A 22,152-nucleotide genomic window follows, 5' to 3' on the forward strand; every position below is an offset into this window, starting at 1 on the left:
TAGGTCAAGAGTAAGTGATTAAAGGAAAAGGATGGAATGCCAGTGATAATATTCAGTGGATTTCATAGTTAGTCCAGGGCCTTTCAGCCTGCTTAAGACAGGATCGCTAAAGAGCAAATTATATTTAAGAAAAAAAAAATTCTGACAGCTCATCAATTGATTTTCATTGAAAATCCACAGGAAAATTAATAAAGAAGTTAAGCTGCTGAAATACAGTTTCACCAATTAGCTTAATGTCAGAGAATTCTAATTAGGCGCCTTGAGATTGCTATTTAGCGTTTAAGCCTTTAGAGTGCCAAATTCTCCCTTTCACACAAACTGGTTGCAAAATTAAAGACATTAGGCAGCCTTAATTATATTATCAGAACAGCTGGGATTAGGCAATCTCTGAAGTCAAGGCGGTATTCTTTTGTCACAGGGTAGAAATCCCTTGCTTTCCAGGGTGCCGGATTTTGGTGCTGTTCCATATCTCACCCATACAAAGCAAGCTGCATTAGAAACAAAAAAAAAATGAGGACAAAGAACAGAGTAATGCTTAGCAAATAATGAACACATTAAGGAAACAGAAAAGGTAGGTGAAAAGATTAAGCCTGAAATCGGTAGGTTTTGCTAACACCTCAGCTGGCACCTGGCCTACCAAGCCTCTAGTGGCAGCAAGACTAAGAGAAAGCTCTGTAAACCAGCTTGGCTAGTGGATACAACTCTGTTATCTAAAGCTAAAGCACATTTCGTACTCTCTTGTCCCATGGGGTGTGAAATTAGCAGCTATTGTTTTCACACATCTTTATAAACACAATGCCTTTTATGTCTTTACATTGTTTAGACCGCTATGTTTTTCTCCTCACATGGGAATCTTTTCTTTTTTTTTCTTTATTCGAATTTTAAATCAACAGGATTTTTATTCCAGGAACACGCTGGCATTAAGACAAAACAAAACAAAACAAAAAAACCCTCACTGCCCATTTTAATCACACAAACTTTAGCTAAACACAAACATTTAGAAACTGACAAGTGATCTCTAGGCTTTTTAGTCTGTAATCCAATCAAATTAATATTACACTGATAACATGGCAGAGAGGAATTCAAGTGTTCAGCTTGAAATGAGCCTTTAAAATATCACAAGGGATCCAGAACTACTCTTAATCAAGCGTTACAACCCCCCCTGCACAGTTGTCCTTGATGTAGAAAAAATATGCACTGCCTTTGTTATGATGATCCTCTACATTTAACCCCCCTCCCCAGTTAATTTAAAATGACTTCATCTGTTAACGTTTGTGTGCAGAAGCCTTTTTCGTACAGCTTGTACAAAACTTTTTACCTGCTCTATTTTCTGCCTCTAAATTATTAGGAAAACCCAACCGTTTCTCAATCCAGTTAAATAAGGACAATACGATGGCAGAGCACTAACTACATTGATTACAGTCATACTGATCTACAGCAACAGCACAACAGAAAAAATAAAAGAACAGATATAAATCCATTACATATTAAATTTTTTGTTGAATTAGAATACTGCACTGATCCAATTCTTATCTAAATCTATTAGTCACATAACCACTATGGTTAGGAAACATCCATGCCAGGGTAAACAAGCTGTTCCTTCACCAACTCCTGCTTTAGGAGAATAAAGTTTGGCCAAGGGCTGCAAACCACCACCCTCTCTGCTAAAGAATGGTGCCAGTCAGATACCTCAAACCATTTTCTCCCTTGCAGCCCTCTGTTACTGCTTCTACCTCCAGTGCCAAAATTCTGCAAGCAGGGAAGTCCAGGCACTGCATTTTCCCTAGTCAGTCAACTTACCTATTTTTAAAAAGATTCAGATAACCCCTTCTAGTCCTGCCCTCAGTAAACTGAAGATTTTACCCACTAGTCATTTTTTGCCAGAACTTGAAGGTTGTAACATCCTTCTGGTGGACAAACAGAAGCAGTGGGGGATTTTAACATCTTCAGCAGACACAGCTGCACCCAGAAAAGATGGTAAGAGCCTCTGTAACGAATCAAGTGTTTGTGCTTCCTCTCTTGAGGGCTCAAAACAGAGCTTATTGCTCGAAAAGAAGCGTCTAGTAAGGCTTCAGACCATATACTTTGTTGATTCATGCTACTTCAGAGGCTAGAAAGACAGTTGACAACAAATAAGCAATTCTAGGGGCTTCTCCAAATTACAGAAGGCTCCAGCAACTGTTCTGTGAGCTGCTACAGAAGCTGGATTCTCCGTAGTGGCACAGCCTGGGCCTAGTATTTTGGCACCTACTCAGCTCCAGTTCATTACCCTGTTGCTTACATAGGGACACTGGAAGATGGATCTTACTGTAGATGTCTTGGCAGTACCAGTGTTATGATGGAACTAGAACTGTTGCACTATTTCTACTTTTCTGTCCTTTTATCTGGTATAGAGGCAGAACAGAAGCGAGGATACAATTTGTTAGTCCCAATCGACATATCTATGAGTCAACATAGAAAAGCCAAAGAAAATAAAATGAGGAAAAACTCTTCAGCTGAGAAGATGAGGATGCTCCTTATTTGCATCTTTTAAGAACAGCTACTAACAAAATCCCAGAAGAACCTTAGCTCTGAAGAAGAAACCTACCTGCCCTGCCAACTCCAAACGTTTATTTCCATAGTAGTCTCTGTCATCTACTTTATTTTCTCCTTGAGCCAGAATTACTCTGCGCACCATCACTGCTGTGTATATGCACTTGGCACGAAAGTTGAATTCCTTCACCTGTAAACAAACAAACAAGCACACACTGATGTTGCAGGATCAATTCCTTAGCTGTTACTCAGGCACCCATTTAAATCAAAAGGGAAGATCAAGGAATTACAAAGGGGATTTGTGCACTTCACCTTCTTAAAAATGTAATATATGTAATATATGTTAGTGACAGTGAAACAGGCAGTCAATGGAAAGCAAATCAGAATAAAAGTGAAAGATGTAAGGATAAGGTCCTGAACTAACAGCTGATACTGCCTAGCTAAAGAAATTACACACAATGATAGATAGTTCAATGGTGCAACATTTCATAGACACTAGGATTACTTTTGACTCAGTCCAAATGTTCCTCTTTAGTTTGAGGATGATTTACATTATCTCAGCTACAAAGCAAAGACATTTTATCCATGCCAACAAAGCTCACACCATAAAAATTGTGTTGACTTTTCAATGCAGAACAGTTTCTCACAGACTATCAAAGCCTGCTTCACCTTGTGATAAGGACCGTCTTTTTCTGCTCATTTTCAAATTGCTGCATATCTACCAATTAAAGACTTGCAACTACCTACCAAGTAAAGACGTGCAACTGCCTTATTTCAGATGTTGACCACAGAAACCAAATTTGTACTTCACCTTTATAATGAAGCCACACTTTCCAGAAGTTCACCTCTCTTATTCCCAACACTTACTAGGACAAAACTTAAGTTCTCATACTATAGGAGCACTCTCTTGCGAGGAAGATGAGAGAGAGATTTGTTTACAACATGTCATTATTGCATCCCGATCACTGCCTGCAAGACCATCAGTTCCTGTTTTCTTTCTTAAAGGACTGATGCCATTGAAACTGATGCAATTTCTGGCCATCACCTTTCAAAAAACAAACAAAAAACCCACACCACCACCACCACCAAACAAAACCTTCAAATTTTCCTTACGTAGAAATGTTTACATTTTTACAATCTTGCAGGTTTTTTTTTTTTTTTTTAATCTAATCCCAGCTAGCACCAAAGTTGCTCCTACACTGCTGTGTTCTAAAGTGGGCAAGACAGTGAGAGTGGTTAAACACAGACCAAGCAGAATCTCTCTACCCAATGGACTCCAAAAGCATCTTAAGTCTCGTGACTTTTTGCACAGGAAGATTTCAGATACAGTAGCATTCAGAGACATCAACAGGACAAAGTAGCAAGAGAAATTGTTGCAACTCTAAAAAGAACCACACAACTTTACTCCAGCTAAAGACAACATTACGTACAAGAACATGGGTCAGAATAGTTGATGCTAGCAGTTCTCGTGCTTCTTCCATCTTTGTTTTCTTTGGGCCTCCCCACATCCTTTGCCTTCGTACTTTGTTTCCAATATACTTCAATGCCTGTCAAACAGGACAACTGACTTGAGTTAATATCAGAATTGTAACCTATAAAAATATACATAAAGAGATCTACATGCATTCCTCAATCAATCAGCACAATCTCAGGAGCCACAGATGATACAAACCTCAGGCAAAGACCAAAACACAAATTATGTAAGTAATGCTAATGAAAAGAAAAAAAATGACACAATTGGTTATGATAAAATATACAATGTTATTTGTGTTGGTAACATTTGGAATTGGAAGCAGTGAGAGATTATGATTTCTATAATACTAAATATATATTAATATATAATTATAAATATATATTAATAAATATTGCAGATATATAAGAAAAAGGACTACGTAAATCCCAAAGACATCTAGTTTATTTCATTTGACTTCTCATCTCCTTTTTTTTTTCTTTGTGTACTTGCTGAGTTTCATCCAAGTATTAAACAGTGAGACACAAGGTAGGCACAAATGTTACTGTGTAGTGTTCACATCCGTCTCCAAGAGTACCTTGTAATCATTAATGGATTCTTAGTCTTAACTAGTTTTCCAAGAAAAGGAAGGAATCTGCAGAATTTAAAGTCAGACTAGTTAAAGAAACAATCCAGGACCACACAGGGAAGTTCCTGTCTGGAAATGAAGCCATGCCCCCTATGCCAAAGAATTACCCCTCTCCACTACATGACAGACTATCCTTTCCATCTGTTTGTAACCTTCTTCACCAAATAACTAAATTTCTTTTCATTCCTTCTAGCGTTTCTTACAGAGTAACTTCTGTATTTCTGTTTTTCTACTTTCCTGACGTCTCGTATTTCTGTATGTTCCTCCAGCTTCACCATTTTACTCTTCTGACCCTGAATTTGTAAGGCCTTCGTGCTACCTTAAAGCTGGAAAAGTCCCCAAAGATGCAAACTTGAATGACACTCACTTTAACAATGCTCAACATTACAAGTGGAAAGCTTTGATAGTTTTTACAATGAAATAGGAAGTATCAGACCTATCTTCAAAATCTTCTTTAAGCAAATTAACATGTATATACAATATATGTATATACAATGGAAATGAAGCCAGTAAAATGGACTGTGTGCTGGCAAATTAAAAAAGTACATGAGCTGAAAAGAATTCTGGCCAGTTTTTTAGCAGGACGAATGGTGGCTGTTAAACTACAAGACATTAGAAGTGGAGGAGAACATCTACTCACAATGAAATAGTCATGTCCACATCAATGGGGCTTCTGTGAAACGTGGGTATGTAATTTCTTAAAAAGTGGGAATTATCCTCAACAAAAAACCCTAATCTTATGGATGTCACTGCTTGTCACATACATTAAAACATAACCCTGGGCTCCTGAAAACAAAGTGTTTCTTGACTTTGTTTCTTTTCAGTTAGGCAGTATAGAGCAAAGCCTAACTTTTGCCAGGACCTGCCTCCCTTAAAGCCCTCAGCTTAAAATACTGTCCCCCTCCGCCCCCAACAAACAAACAAACAAACCACCTTGAAACACAATTTGTATGTGGACTGCTGACAGAGCAAAGTGGTCAATACCATCATCTTCAGCTTTTATGGCTTCTGGCTATGTGAAAAGACGCACCTGCATCTGTGTAAAAATCTGAGCTTTTTGGCATTCTTCCAGACTAGGAGCAAATGCAGCCATCACATGTTCCTCTGTGCCAATCATCTGTACAATCTCTTGGTCACTTTCAACACCCATGGCCTAGGAAAAGAAGAATAGACAGAAACAGCACAGGCTTTATGTTAACTCACTGACATTTGCTTATGCTAATTTGGTATTGTTTGTCTGCATTACTACTAAGCAAGAGCTAGTTCTTCTCTCAGAAACCGTGCCATCTGGCACTGGCAGCACATATTCTAGCTATGGAAGAACCCGATATGGAAATCTTGATAAGCAGCGGGAACACACACACACACTTTGGATAATGTCTTTTTTTTTTTTTCCACTGACAGGAGTTAAATTCTGTGGTTTTCTTAAGAAAAATAAATACCAGGTAATAACAACCCTACGTGTGTTACAACCAAAAGCAACTCAGAACCTACAATAAAGGTGAATTAACTTAAAATATTACACATGGTCTCTTACCACAAGCAATTTTGCACACTCAATTGTCTATGATACAGCACGTTCTGTTGGAGAATTTTTTACAATTTACCTCTTTTGCAGCTCTTTGCATTTAGAAGATGACTTCACAATTCCACTTGAAAGCCATTCTATTATTTCACTGATCCTTGGACACCTTGTTAGACTTTATACTGCAGAAAAAGCTTAATAAACTAAGGAAGCGCTTAACAGGTTTAGAGAAATCTCTCTACCAGTAAGTGTTTCAAGGTGGCAGCCAGCAGTGAAGGCCTTTGTGGATTCCAGATGGTGCTAAAGCTCCCCCTTTCACACATTTGGCTGGAGCTCTGCCATATCAAGAAACGGAATAATCTCACTAAACCTCTTCTGTTTGAGTTATAATATGTTTCTCAGAAGTTTGTGAGGAAGTTACGTTTGTGTTCATATTATTCTTCAAACTGCCTGCCACAAAGACCATTGTAAATAATGGCCTACGTGGACCCTGGCGTTCTGGTTCTCGTTAGAAACTGGCAGCATCCCAAAAAGTTACATTTTCCTCAAAAATGCATGAATACCTTTCCTTCTTACTGCCTTCATTGGGTGTTATTTTCCTTAACGCCTAGCTAATGCTATCCCTCTGCAAAACTGTTGCCCTAATTGTGAAGTATCCAGCTTTTTCCTTTTTTTTCTCCCTTCTTCTTTCTTTTTCAACAAGATGTGGTTGGTTAGAGTTCCTTTAACTTCAAACTCTGTCTCCTCACCTCGTGGTTTATCAGAAATTAAAAGCAGCACAAAAGTAGCACACACCTGTAGCCGTGTGAGGACATTCCAGTTTCTGGGTAAAGCACAGATCACAACTCCATCATCTTGGGCAGATTTGACTGCCAAATCATGACACAGAGTTGTTTCACCAGGTAGGAGTGTTTCATCATAGCTCATTCCCACTCAGCAGTCATACTGCTGATCTCAAGGTACTTTTCAGAACCGTGTGATATTACGGTAGTTCAGATTCTGTTTTTCAAATGTTATTACGCTTCCTCACCCTTTCAAATAAGGTCACACAGTAGTTAAAAAACAAAAAAGTCAGTAGAGAAGTTAACAAAATCCATTACGACTTGTGAGCCAGACTCATACAGAAGCATACAAAAATGAAATACATGAAAGCCTTACCATAGTCATTTTCTACACCCTTGGGACTTAAGAGCTGACCAGCAAACCAGTTTAAGAACATCACATGCAAGTTCATGAGCTATCACCCTATTTCTTGCCACCAGATTAATTTCAAGATGGCAACCATTCCATAACAGTCATGCAAAAAGTGAACAAAACAAGCAGGGGGAATAACAGAATAAAATCATCCTGCAGTGTCATTACATTCTTTTGTCCATTTGAAAACAGAAAGCCACGGTGAACTAAAAAGGGTTGATGATTTCTTACAACTTGATGAATTCTCTGATTAAAAGTCTGACAACAAAAAGATTTAGATAGGACATACTGTTACACCCGTGTGGATTTTCTAGTTAAGGTTCACAGCAGCAAACTCACATGAGAATTCAAAGTTTGTAAGGGGAAAGGCTGGGATCTGCCACCAAACACTGTATGTTGTATTGTCAGTTAAATGCAAATTGGGGGAAAACTAATTGATGAGTAACAACTACAAACTTGGCCAAGTAACTAAAGAAGAAGTTGACAGAGTAGCCTACAAGTAAATCCATATATTCCTTTATGTATTCTCAACCACCATGGGCAGAACTGCACACACAAACACACCTACCTGCAGCATTAACACAAGCAAATGACACGTGCTGGAATCAGACAGATTTGTAATCTTAATGCTTCCTTTTTTTCAGGAAATTTAGCCCTAACGTTGCACTTGTACAAAATAAAATAAAATTAAAATAAACCAAAAAACAAAAACCCCTCCCACCCCCAGAAAAACAACACTCCAGAATTAGCCTATAACATCATTGTAACACGATGTTCCTGGGTTGTTGTTTGTGTTACAGGAACACCAAGGACATGCAAAGTAGAAGTTGGTCCCGTGCTTAGAGTGCTGCTGATCCAGTCCCAGGACAAAGCTGGTGGGAAGAGAATTAACATTAAAACAAAGCTAGAGACAAGTTCTCTTGTTTTGTTTTTGATTGGAAGGCAACGTTGCAAAGGGATAGTTTTATGGGGGGTGGAGGGGAGGAGGCAGAGAGGAAGAACACGTTGCAAAGGGATAACTTAGCAGGAGCACTGAAAGGATTAGAAAGGAGACAGCAGCAGGCTCACGAAGAGCATGGTTGGGAAGCTGTTAGCTGATGGACATGGGACAAGTCACACCAAACATTAACAAGACTCATATTATCCCGAGTTCAAGTGGGATAAAGTGCTCCAACTGGGGTCAACTGCTTCCTAGGACTGGGGAGGCTCCTGTTGCCCAACGTGCACGTGTGTGGCAGTGTGTGTGTGTGTGATGCATGTGCACACGTGTGTGCATACACACACGCACATGAAGATGTGATAAAGTGTGTGTGAGAGAGTGTGAGCCTTGCTCTTCCTCCCCCAGCTTGTGCCTTAATGATGATGTCTAGGCGTTTCCATGGCACTTCCCCAGAATGTAGTTCTGCAGCCCATCAGGCTAAATTACAGAATGGAGACAGGCAGATGACTGGATTAAAAAGATGTCAGGGAAGTTCAAGGTTGACATCACAGACAGAATTGCTCTGGAGCTTTCATAATTCAAAAGATACGAGCTATGAAACTGCAGCCATGGGAACCCCTAATTCTGTGGGTCCAGCAAGACCACCACTCAGCTGTTCTTCTAAAACTGCATCTTAACAGTTCCAAGAATAATACTTATTTATTTATTTATTTATTTTAAATGAAGCTTAACTTGCTGTTTGCATCTTTTGCCACAGGTCCTAGAGCAGCTCCTTACAGTCCCCACAAACTGAAGATAATTCACCCAGTAACTGAGGTATAAAATTCAACTTTGAAGTCCCCCTTAGGCTATGTGTAATTCTCTTCCTTCTTCAACTAGTCCTGGTGCAGCACGCAACCTTCATTTACCTCAGCCCCCAGGAGCATACCAAAACAAGATCAAATACCCCAACCAAAAAGAGTCCTTACCTTCAAACAGCTCTAATTCCCTAAAACATAGGGAGCTCCCTGCAAAAACAGCAGAACGATCTCACCTGTAACCCTGATGTTTCTCAAAACAGGAACATCCTTAAGGACTACTCAGTATTTCACGTCTCTTTTAATGCTCGTTACCATCTAAAACTGAGTTCCCCCAAGTAAAGCATGTGTAGCTCAAAGCCTGACATAGGCAAAAATACACACTATGCACAGCTCACACGGTCCTGTGTGCACAACTGACACTTACACAGGTAAAACAAAGGTTCGCAGCTGACTTGCAACCCCAAGAGACATCCTAAATATTGTTCTGGTTGCACATGTATATTAACTAATAAAGCAGACTTACACAGTATGCAGGAAGCACGTTACTTTTGTCTAATGCCTCCCACTACAAGGAGTTCAGAGCCCTTTAAAAATCTCGACAAGTACATATTTTGGGGGCAGAACTGTCTGCTTCAAGCCACTGCTTCAAACCAAAACCTGCATTTACATACCTAAGCGCTGCACGAACTCCTCTGTACCTTTCAAGTAAAAAGTCTGGGGAAAAATATTTAAACTAGCACAGCAACGAGGACTAACTCCCCCACATCTGAAGAGCAGACACTTCAAGTCTGTCCTTGAACAGTCCCAGGAACATGCCTTTTGTAGCCTCTCATATTTCATTTAGCTGTGGTCAATGTGTTAAACTTCATAAAGTCACAACCTACATGTGGTCAGCACAGCTATCTGTTGTATCTTCAAATATGCCAGTCCCAAAGATCCTTACAGGTCTGGATGGCAGAAAAGCAAAGCAGGAGAACAGCTCATTCAGGCTTGCAGTTTAGAAGGGACTACTGATAAGGATGAGCTGCAAGGCAGGTGTCCCTTTTAGGGTGACCCTACACAGTCTAGTTCCCCTATCTATTCAGGCCAAGGGACCTTTAGATCCACAGTACTATTCCCTTCCTCCCCATGAAAGAAAAGAAAGGGTGAAGAACAACATAAGTTCAGGTCTTCCCCTAAAATGTAGCCAAGATGTGTCCATGAGTCATACCTGAAATATGAAAGAGACCTTAGATTCTAGTTAAAATAAGTACTTTCTGAGTTTTAGGCCTCAGCTCTCTCAGTGGGTGGTATTTGGAATGCTCTCTACTTCACAGCCCTTGCTTTTAAGATGAAAATGTTTAAGGGATGTTATTACCTCCACTTTACAGTTGCAGGAGCCTTAAAATCTCTACAGATCCCCAATATTTGCTTGCTTGCTCTCCTATAAAACTGCAGTGATATTCTGGAACAGATCTGTATCTTAAATCATTTGCAATGACACCAGTCATGGAAAGCCACTGCAGCTAGAAAGAGAATCCAAAATTGCCCAATTTTCTCCTACTGACTCTCAGTTGTCCCTGACAAAAAACTGTCTCCTTCTCACTAGCCCATGCACTGGAAGAGCCATCCTCTACTAATTATTAAAAATTCTCTTAGTGTTAATAAACACAGAGGTCTCTGGAACTTATTTGCAGCCTGGATGGTAATCCAGAACAGTAGGATTTTGCCATCATTTTCTCATCTTATTTTTAATCTGAAATTATATAAGCAGTTAGTACAGTAAAAGTTAAGGATGCAAAGGCAAAACTTCAGGCCTAGAACTGTCTGTACAACTTAACTTTGGCCCCAACATGCCAAATGTAGACTGATCCCATGTCTACATGACAGGAAGAACACAAATAACAAGGAAGATCCAAGCTCCATGCCCAAGGCCTGGGTCTCTGCAGAAAGGAATTATTCTTCTTTCTTCTCCAAAAAATCTTTTAGGCATAATAATGCTGCATGAGAGAGCTGAGGCTACTCAGGGATCCTTAGGTAAGAAATTCTCCAGTTTCAGGGCTACAGCCTTTGTAACTTGACTTCTGCTAGTTAAATACAACAATGCGATATCCACTTTACAGCAGCGCCCAAGAAAGGAAAGTCAGAAGCCAGTGAATGCCCAAGAATTCACTGAAAAGACTACCTGGGGTTATTAGTTTCCAGCTGGAGACTCACCAAGAGTGGACAGAATATGCCTCAATCTCACATGCCATTAAAAGAAAAGGTAAGGAAAATGACCACTCGCAAAGACAGTAAGTGCTGGTCAAGAATGGGACATTCAGAATTGCTAAAAGGGGTGCAACTAATCCTCTACTGAACAAAGTCAATATAAATCTTTGAAAAGTACTATTGCTGAGAATTTCCAACAACTCTAACCCCTTATTTAATAAATAAATTGAAAAACTATGTAACAGTTATCTAGAATTTTAAAGATATATAAAGGCAGGTGGATAACTACAGCACTCATTGTTGGAACATGATCAAATGGTCAGTACAATGCTGCTAAAAAAAAAAAAAAAAAAAAAAGCATTCCCACAACCTCCTCAGACTTAATAACCCTAAGCAGTTACTTTTCTGTGGGCAGGTATTTATCTACACCAGCAGGGGGTGACAAAATGTAATAAAAGTCTGTTAGTGAAGGTGGAATCCAGCTGTTCGGTACTTGAGCAAATGGATTAAGAGCTACATTAACACTTTCCTGTAATAGAAAAGTTGTGAATTTAATTCTGACACTTTTATGTGCATTGCTGCCCACAAATTATTTCTCAACCTCCTTTAACACTGGTCACTAAAAATGAGTGATCTCCAATTACTTGAAGAGATCAGTGTAATCAGAGCTAACAGACATTTACTCCTCAAGTCTAAATTCGATTATTGAGCTATTTTCTAGTACCAAACCCAAACACTTCCTACAAGAAAACCGATTCTTACAACTCTCGCTCGTCTGAAGAGATGTGCTAATACAGAAAAGTCTGTAGCTGCTAACTCCAGCACATCAGCAGTGCTGGCACCAACAGGTTGGATGCTGTGAGCAACTGCTGCCCTCTCCTGGCAATTTATTTCCTCTAGCGATGGTCACTCCATCTATAATTTGCTATAAAGCAATACAGTGAAGACAGTAAGGGGGCTACAGAAGTTACTTCTGGTTGGCGGATCCAGTGGGAAGCATTTTAGTGCCCCGAGCTACCTTATTTAGGTGGATTTAGGACTAGGCCAAAGAATTGTAAGGCTTCCCCAAAAGCTGTTATCTTCATGGTTAAAGCTGGCAGCCACGTATAACCAGTTCATGGTTATGTCATTTCACTAGATCTGATATCAAGGGTATTGAGCATCGCAGCAGTTCATGAGTTTGAGGGAGAACAAAACCAGAAATGAAGACCCTTAACACAAGCTTGCAACACAGCTCACAAAAAAAAAAAAAGAAACAAAAACCCTCCTGATTTTCTGTAGCAACAGGACCACAAGCAGTGTGCAGAGGCATCTCACAAAGCAGAAAGGGGGTAGCAGGCGTGTCTTGGCACAGCAATGCTCTCCTTACAGAAAATTGCAGCACTTTTTCTCCTCTTTGCTGTACAACAAAGATGACTTCCCAGGGAAAAAAAAAATAAATCTTTCTTTCTCTCAGCCATATCCTTTTGTACGTATTAACTTTTGAGAGCTGCTGTCAATTTTCATTCTTGAACTACAGTATGGATTTTTTGTCTTCCTCAAACCAACAGTTGTGTTACCTTAAATATGATAGCAATGGGAATATCTTCAGAAAGAGTGTTATGCCTCAGGTAAAATCTTCCTTGTTTCACAACCATATTTGTTCTGCTCTTCTTCTCATGAGTGGAACTGAAATTAAAAAATTATGTTATGCGGAACAGAAAATTTACACTGACACTCCTAGAGTCAGTATAAAACTTAGCAGCTAGGGAAGATGTGAGAGGCCTTTAGCCCTCACACCAAACTGACAAACACCGTATGATACCAGCATATAGCTTGAAAACACGACCAAAAGGTAAGCAAGATATAAATAAAACTCAGCCAAGGAGGAGAGGCCAAACTTAAACTACCTGGCTGTTTTCAATAATTTGTGCAGTACAAAAACATTTGATTTTGGTTTCTTTCTCAACAGCCTTCAAAAGCTTTTAGAGCCATTTGATAAGAGTTAGACAAAAGATTACATCCTGTTTCCACCATAGTGACTTCATGTTACTTGCTACAAAATGAGGCCAAACACCATCAATTATAAGATGTGCTGTGTTATGTTAAAAATTAGAACTTGCTTTCCCTAGTCTGGGATGAATACTAAATCATATAAGCAACTCCCACTGATTTTCATGGGAATACACTACTAACAGATTTGGGGATTGGTGTCTTAGCATAAAAAAGAATGGCAGCAAGAGGGGGCCAGTGGATGTTTACAGCTTTTTGCCATTAAACTATTTAAGGAAGAAAACCACACAGCTACTTCAGCTACAACAACAACCTTTTAAAACTTCATTTTATCTCCCTTATGTAATTGCAGGCATTTACTGTACCTGGTAACAGAAGCACCGACTGTGCCTTTTCTATCAGCTTCCACAATGATTCTGTTTTTGGATAACTGCTCTTGAATAAGAATGACCTTCTCTACACCTTTAACAATGAAATAGCCACCTATTCAATAGAAAAGAAAGATTTGCACGTCAATGGTCTTGCACCTTACTCACCTCTTTCAATATGTCTTTGAATACAAATTATTACAAGGCAAACAGCAAGTACATAGAGGACAAAATAGGAGAGCAAATTATCTCTTAAAAGAGTGAACAAACTCTGTGTACAACTTATGATAACTAAGAAAACGTTCCATTAGACTAAACAGAACTTTTGATAGGCTCCCACATAGCATCTGGGATCTAAGAATTTGTTTGGAAAGTACTTGGACAGTGTCAAAGTGGCCAGAAAGAACTCTCAGTCAGACTAAAACGGAAAAGCTGTAAAAGCAAAACAGAACAAAACAGAACAAAAAAACTGTAAAGTAAGTATACTTATTTAAGGATGTTACAGAATTATTATTTCTAAGAATTAGATAAAATATTGCCTACCAGAAGAATATATCTTAAAGACATCAAAAAAGAAATGGCCATTTCACATACTTGGTAGCAAATAAAAAGAGTAAGTCCTCCATAGTTACTGACTTGCTCCAACAAGAAACTTATTTGAAATACATTTTAAAAAGTAATATAAATGCCTTTGTTGTATCTAAGGAATCTACACTTAAACTATGTTCAATTCCTCTCTTAAATTGTAGCTAGCTACATCTAATTGATCTAATTGTAGCTAGCTTAAATTGTAGCTTGTCTAGCACAGCATGTCATTATATCTTACCATCAGAAGCAAGCACAGCACAGACAAAAAGTGAAGAACTCCCTCATTATAACCCTTCATCACCTCTCTATGTATCAAATATTATCATATAATATTTTTCTCACTTTACAGAACGCAGCAAATGAGGGTTCCTGCTCTGGTGGATACCATTATACTTCCCTCTTCCCTGATCTATTTCATTTCCATGAACTAACTCCACCTGTGCTCCCATGTAACACATCACTGTACAACACCATACAGACATCTCAACTTTTTCAAAACTCTGTAGTATTATTTTTGTGGTTGAAAGCTCTGAAAACGCAAACATTCCATGCTGTCAACTATTTCTTATTGTTTTCAAAAGCTTGTTGATTTTTTTAGTTACAAGCATTAATTTCAGAAGTTCCCACACTGACTTCCCAGCAGTAGGACCCATACCGATGGGGTATATTCCTTTGCTGAAGAGGATTTAACACTGTAAGCCAAGATGGGTAAAAGGAACTTGAAGACAAATGTACCTGGATCTAAGGGACATTCGTTAAGTTTTGCAAATTCTGCTGGAGTTTTCCCAGTAAGAACACAGTTGGAGCTACGCAGCATTATAGGCATTCTGCAAGAAACACAGAAAAAAATATGAACAGTCAAATTCAGAACGATGATCAATATGATTTCCCACATTGCGATCGCCCCTCCTGGTTGCAGAGAGATAATTTCTGTAATACATAATCTAGGCATGAGGTTTCCCTGGAAGTAGCTCTGATTTCTCTGGTGTTTTAGCATGGAAGCCCGCAGCAAACAGTTTGTGAAGCAACATGTAGTGGTGAAAAAATATTCTGAGAAATAAAAAATTAATTTTCCTTGAGATTATAAAAAGAAAGAAAAAAATGGGGGGGGGGGAGATTAAAGATGCACAGACTGGATATAAAGCAAAACCATGAGGACAGTCAAGGAATGGAACAAGCTGCACGAAGTAGTTGGGCAGTCTCCATCCATGGATGTCTTCACAACCTGAATAACCTAGTCCAATCCCAGAGCTGACCCTGTTTTGAGCAGGAAGCTGGACCAGAGACCTCTAGAGGTCTCCTCCAACCTGAACTATTCTATGATCCTATGGTGAAGTCAGAGAATGTCCAAGTTTGTTTGGCTTATTGTGTGATTATGTGTCAGTCTTACTAGTAGTTTGGCTTATTCGATAACTACACTAGCAAAAATTTTGTATTTCTTAGTAAAAAGATTAATAGTCAGCTTCTAATACACCTTTCCACTCTTATATTTTTCACTGAAACTTTTTAGAAAGTTCACACAACTTGTAAAAATTTTGTGCAATAAGGACACTAATTCAGAATGTTAATGCTATGAAACATTCAAAGGAAGTTTTCCTTTTTCATTAAAGAAAGATACTACCTTGTTTTTGTTGTTGTTTGTTTCTAAAACAGATAAGTTATCATGATTCCACCAAAACAAACAAACAAAAAACAACAACAACAACAAAAGAGGAAAGAACCTGCAGCTCTTCCAAGCCAGTCTGAATTGCATGCCAAGCAAGAGCACTGTATGCAGAATCACAGAGTCATTACAGCTGGAAAAGACCTCCGAGATCATCTGGTCCAACCATCGCCCTACCACCAACATCGCCCACTAAACCGTGTCACAAAGCACAACATCCAAGATATATTCACCTGAGGAAATGAAACTGGCATAATACTAGGTCTAGATGAACAAAATTACTTTACATGGAAACTGGATATGAGCAGATTTAAACAGCAAAAAAACTTTTATTTAACCAGCAAAAAAAAACTTTTTGCAGGTATGCCCTTAAAATCAGTTTTATGGCATAACTTCATTTTTTAATGCACAATCATATTCTGTATAGCTCATCTGTTATATCTGTATAGTTCATCAAGATTTGCCTGCTGTCGCTTAGCAAGGAAGCAAGGTCAGTCTGCATTTATTTTGCAGTAAAAGCTTTTCCCAACAAAACAGCAAATAAAAACAAACACCAGAAGCTTGATATCTGATATCTGACCTGCCAATGGGTAATGCATTGCGTATGATCCTCTGGCTACCTCGTGTATATTCAATGTCCACTGTAATCGGGGCAGAGTAAGTCATGTCTCTCAGGCGACACTAAAAACAAAACAGTCATATAGTTAGGTGTCGGTTTAAAACTGTCTCCTGCAGGCAGGTGCTCACAGAAAAAAAAAAAAAAACAACAAGCAAAGCAAAGCTAGACTGAGCCCTTCATGGCACCTGGAATATACTTTACAAAGTATTTTATTTAAAAAACAAAGAAACAAACAAATGAAATTTTCACAATGTTTCAAAAGCTGCCAGTGGATCTGTCTCTTCAGAGGACAGCACTGCAGAGTGTAGTTTAAATAAACAATTTGGATTAACAGGCCTAACTGGGAGAGCTGCCACAAAGACTGTGCTCCAGTAACCACATGCTCTGATTGCGCTGCTCAGATCAGGGACATTTCTATATGAAGACTCTCAACAGCAGGGAAGTTGTGCTGTCATTGGAAGTTTGATAGAAGGGAAACACAAAATAGTAAAAGAGACACTATGCTACCTTTTAATAGAATGAGTACATCTCACAGGATGCTGCTGCTTCCAAAGATGACTTACAGAAGGCTCACTAAGCATCACTTTTTCCAAAGATTCCCAGGATTCATTTGCAAATTCATCAGATCACAAGAGAAGCAGCATGTACACATCTAGGACACTACACACCTCAAAACTCGATCTAATACTATTCTGATCTTTCCAGTCTGCTTTCCCCAAGCTGGCTCTATGACTGTCGCTAGCCCTTAAGGTATTGTGTATCTTCATTCAAGACAAGGTTCACTGCATTTGCAGAACACAACAGAGCAACTCACAGCAGGACATCTCTGATCTCATTGAGCATTTTATACCTCTGAGTTCCACAACTGCAGATTTATCAGGATTCAGACTTGTAGTACGTTTATGTTTCTAGTCTTTCAGTGTATTGACTATGCATTAATAAAAGGCAGTTAGGACTGCTTTGTGTATTGAAGATGCAACTGTAAGGAAAAACATACCCCAAGAATTATTGCAAACTGGATACTCTTTCTCTCTACACGAAAAAGTAAATCATTTCTCTAGTATTCAAAAACCGATGTGCACCAGCAGTTTTCAAGCTGTGACTTGTAGGAAACTAGGTCCCACCGTGCTCTGAGCAACTTCGTTGAATTTAACAGTAACTGAAAATATATTAATTTCTAATTACTTTAAATTCTTCTGTATGAATAGTTAATAAAACTCTCATAAGAACTGTGTGAGAAGGAGAATTAGACAGCTTCAATAGCATTACTTGGGGAAAACAAAACAAGACTTCAGGATTCCTTGTGTGTGCTTCGTCTACACAAGGCACAGATATAGAACAGCGCAATATTCCACTGTTTTTTTTTTTAATTATTTTTCATTTTTTAATCTCCTTCCTTGAGGTAACTTTTTCTGACATCAAACACCTAAAGGTCAAAGGCAGGTACCTACCTGTATACATAATCTGACCTTGAAGCAAACCAAGGACACAAAAACTCACAAATTTGATTAAAACTAGATAAAATACTCAGACCCTTATGAAAATCTGATCATTTTAGTTGCCACTGGAAAGTACTTTTATAAGCCTTTAACACAGAAATGAAATGACACACTCATTAGAACTCAGTCTTTGTTCTTTTGTTGTTTGTTTGTTTTTTTCCAATTGCACCCCTGGTTGACCCAATCCACATCATATTTACAAAAATACTATGGCCTTCATATGAGTATAACCCATTGAAAGAAAAATAAAATAAGCAACGCACTAGTAATAAGCATCAGTGACAATATATCTGAGATGCACGAGTAGGCTATTCTAGATTCGGGGTGACTATACTCCAGAAAGCATTTATTTTGCCCTCTTCTGCTTGTACAGTCACTTTACTTATACAATAAGAAAGCGTTTTAATTCCTGGATTCTTGGGTATAAGTCATTAGCCACAACCTTTGCACAGAATTTCATTCGTATATAGAAAATCTATATCTATATCCCCCTGCATTTTGTCCATATTCTTATCTACTGATTTAATGTTAGCTACAAATCTGTGAGAACCCCGAGCTGTTCTGTACTATATCTAATTGGTCTGTTGATGGCTGAGTCATTGGCCTTATTTTCCATTGATTTAAATGAGATTTGAGTTAGGTTGCTGAAGACAGAAACGTGGCTATGCACAAGAGGCTACCACTAGATGGCTTTTTTTATTTTTATTTTTACAGGATTTCTCCAAAGCACAGGATGTCTTCTGTACTAAAATTTTAAGTGTATACATATATTAAATGAAAAAAAAAAAAAAAAAAAAGGCCTTCTTTCAAGCGTGAAATGTATACAGCAAGGAAAAAAAACATCTGAAATGTGAACCGATTCATCAGGTTGACAATAGGCTGCATGCAGGTAAATTGAAAGAAAAAATGAAAAATGCAAACATCAATACCTCATGAGGCGATACAGGTCGTGTCACATTGAAGCTTTCTTCCACATCTGGAGTACCCACATAGATATTGAGGTACCTGTAACACACACACAAAAATATTCAAAATGAGCAATGAGCCAAATATTTTCCTAGCGACCTGAAGGAAGCACAGGTCTACATATATTGAAAAATGAAGTTGCTTTAACTAATAAGGAGCCATGATTCTTCCCAACGTAACCCATTGTATTTCAACTGTGTTCTCGATAGTTAAAAATTAAACTACACATACAAAAGAAAAAACTACTTTTACAAGTAGAGAAACAGACACTCCCCTCTGTCATCTGAAATTACTAAATTACAGAAAAATAGTGGCATAAAGCATTGTTAACCAAAATAAATCTGCTTAATGTATTTTTTCTTTAATGCTCCACATTTCTATGCTCCAAATAAGACATATGTCATGCAAAAGAGTCTCTTGATTTATACCCACACAATGCCTGTGAACTTTTCACAGTCAATAACAAACCTAAGAAATTGTGCACATGCTATTACTGATATGGAAATCATTTTTATGCTTACTTCAAGTACCACATTGGGTCAGCATCACTTGTAACTTTTTCATTGGCTTTCATGATTTTCTTTATCTGGAAAAAAAAAAAAAAAAAGCAAAAAAAGGAAGAAAGGAATTGTGCTTCTTCTGACTGGTAACAGCCACTCCCTTCCCACCAAGAAAACATACCTCTACATTGATGAAATAGTTGAATGAGTCTATGTGCTGCTTCACAAGTCCTTTCACCTGGAAAACACATGCACACAGCAAATAACATCAGCTTTAAGAATATATTGTTAATACTTAAAATATAAGCATTTACAAGTCCTTTCAGGTATCTGCTGAATTCTTTCAGTCAACAGATCCCTGGGCAATCAGTCTGGTTCTACACTGTATGTTTCCAGGTTTACACCACAGCTGTCTTTTTCTCAAAGTCTCACAAAAGTAATGCAGTGACAGCACAAAGCAAGCACCCAGTACGTTTTGAAGGTCTAATAAACAAATGAAAGCCACTGAGTAAATAAGCAAATTACAGCCATTGTGTGTTACAATATGTTGTCAGTTTTCTGTTACTTTGAGATAATTTTATTTATTTGTAGTTTAATTAAATAATTGCAGTACTTGAGAAAGAAGTTGCCTACACCCTAGGAAGCGAGGGTGCCAAAAAGAAGAAAGAGAAAGCGAGCCAATAAGACTGGACAGAAGTGGGGTGTCAAGTGAGTCAATACAAAAGGAAACAGCCACAGAAGCACAGGACACTGACAAGAAATCTGAATTTGATTTCTAGGCAGGAAGACAGAGAACATGCCCGGATGTAGTATCACAGAATAAACACTCCCCCCTTTCCTCAGGAAATTAATTGTAAGGATTTAAGTCACAAAGAGCAAGCAAAAGAAAGGGGATTAGAATAACTTAAATGATCTGGGATGAGAGAAAAACAGAAAGATTTTGGTTAGACAGAATACTAAAAGAAACATTCCTTTTACTAATAGACTGGAGTTTGCAAAACAAAAGGTGTAACTACATCAACTACTGTGCAAAATCCAGCCTCAAAAGAGAACTAAAATGATGTCTAGCTGATCTTGAGACACATGTATACATGCTCACAGAGGACTTGATGCTTTGAAACATGCAATGACAACTAGCAGGTTACAAGACTTAAAATTTCATACAGAAAACAGATCCATTTACATAGTTCACATGATAAGCAACAGTTCACTCTGAAATTATCAGAAAGAAATAGAAAACTTGGAATGGCAAATTCATTCACTCAGTGAAGTCTCCATGAGTTAAGACAAATGAGGAATGACTCTTTATATAATAGTTTTGCTAACTTACAAAAACATTGCACATAATACATGGGCAAAAAGAAACTATGTACCAGTGGAAGTTAAGGAAGTTAACAAATTTTGTCCTTGTGGAAGTGTGAACAATTTGCAGAGCGATGAGAGGGGTGCAGAGGTGGCTGCTGTTTCACATAGGCACTCAGGCACATCAGACTTCACCTGCCAACTTCACGATACAATATTTCCTGCTGTCTTTCCCTCCTCACTTCCAAGAGTTTCTGAGTCCTGTTACTACATCCAATTGCATTTTAAAGAGAACTGGGCCTTCACCTAACACCAGATTAGGAGAGCAGCACTGACGTTAAGATAATACTAATCTTTGAGCTCAAACAAGCTCTGATGTTGGTTGCAAACCAGTGTCAGTACTGAGCTTACAGAAAGACCACAAATGGGACCTCTGCATACAGTGAAACAGCAAAATGTCTGGAAGCACTATGCCATCCACAGCATTTATTCTGAATGACCACACAAAACCAGTGACCTCTAAAAGGATGCCTCCGCAAACTAATCTTAGTGATAGGGTTTAGCGTTAGCTCAGAGGCTGGGCTAGGTGATTTCGAGGTCTCCTCCAACCTAGATGATTTTGTGATTCTGTAATACTTAAAACCCTCAGGAAATCAATCCCTGTAACCGGTTTACCCGCAATTTGACGGAAGCAGAAGCTGAAAAAAATAAAATTGCAAATTGTACGCAGCAGACAGGCACTCTGTGAAACCTGAGGCCGTGAGAGGGGGCTGCAGAGCCGGGCCCGGATGCCTCGAGGTGGGCGTGGAGCACTAACCTTTAGAAACGCTGGAAGAAGTCTCCATTTTTCCTGAAACCAAGAAAAACACACAGTTTAAAGCAGCTTTCCACAGAGGGGCCACACCCGTTAAGAAGATTTTTTAGCATGGCGGGTTGGTTTGCTTTTGGCAGCGGAGTTATTTAAAGCCAGATCCCTTTGGAAACCGCCCCCGGATCAACCCAGAGATGCAAAACCAACCCAGGGGGTACCCTGGATGAGGGGATGAGGCGGGCAGCCCCTGCTCGTCCCCCGCTCACCTCCACCGTGTTCACCGGGGCCGCCGCCTGCTCCGCGCTGAGGGCGCCCAGCTCGGCCGCCAGCGCCTCCATGCCGGCGGCAGGGACCGGCGGTGCCTCAGCCAAAGGCGTCCTCCTGCCCCGGCGGGCGGCCGCAGGGTTCCGCCGTTCCCTCAGCCCTCACAGCCTTAAAAACTCCGTCAGGCGTTTGGTTTCTTAATTTTTTTGCCCCCCCCCCGTGGTTTTTATTCTGTGTAAAATCCGCCGTTTTCAGTCAGGGGAAATTGGTGTTTCGTCAGCACAAGCTTCCCAGCGCCAA

General features: G+C 39.1%; 1 protein-coding gene across 1 annotated transcript in view; it reads right to left on the reverse strand.

The window, feature by feature from the left end:
• Window positions 1-21,935, reverse strand: part of POLR3B (RNA polymerase III subunit B) — a 71,620-nt gene extending 49,685 nt beyond the window's left edge. The window contains exons 1-12 of the mRNA XM_032201466.1: window positions 21,855-21,935; window positions 21,595-21,627; window positions 19,657-19,713; window positions 19,497-19,561; window positions 18,939-19,014; window positions 16,472-16,572; window positions 14,964-15,055; window positions 13,638-13,755; window positions 12,840-12,948; window positions 5,662-5,784; window positions 3,963-4,079; window positions 2,588-2,722 (exon numbers count right to left, since the gene is read on the reverse strand). Coding sequence (XP_032057357.1) covers window positions 2,588-2,722; window positions 3,963-4,079; window positions 5,662-5,784; window positions 12,840-12,948; window positions 13,638-13,755; window positions 14,964-15,055; window positions 16,472-16,572; window positions 18,939-19,014; window positions 19,497-19,561; window positions 19,657-19,713; window positions 21,595-21,627; window positions 21,855-21,926 — 1,098 coding nt within the window. The 5' untranslated portion in view covers window positions 21,927-21,935. The remainder of the gene's footprint in view (window positions 1-2,587; window positions 2,723-3,962; window positions 4,080-5,661; window positions 5,785-12,839; window positions 12,949-13,637; window positions 13,756-14,963; window positions 15,056-16,471; window positions 16,573-18,938; window positions 19,015-19,496; window positions 19,562-19,656; window positions 19,714-21,594; window positions 21,628-21,854) is intronic.
• Between the last annotated feature and the right edge of the window lie 217 nt (window positions 21,936-22,152).

This window comes from Aythya fuligula, chromosome 1 (assembly GCF_009819795.1).
Source record: "Aythya fuligula isolate bAytFul2 chromosome 1, bAytFul2.pri, whole genome shotgun sequence".
Classification (NCBI taxonomy): Eukaryota; Metazoa; Chordata; class Aves; order Anseriformes; family Anatidae; genus Aythya; species Aythya fuligula.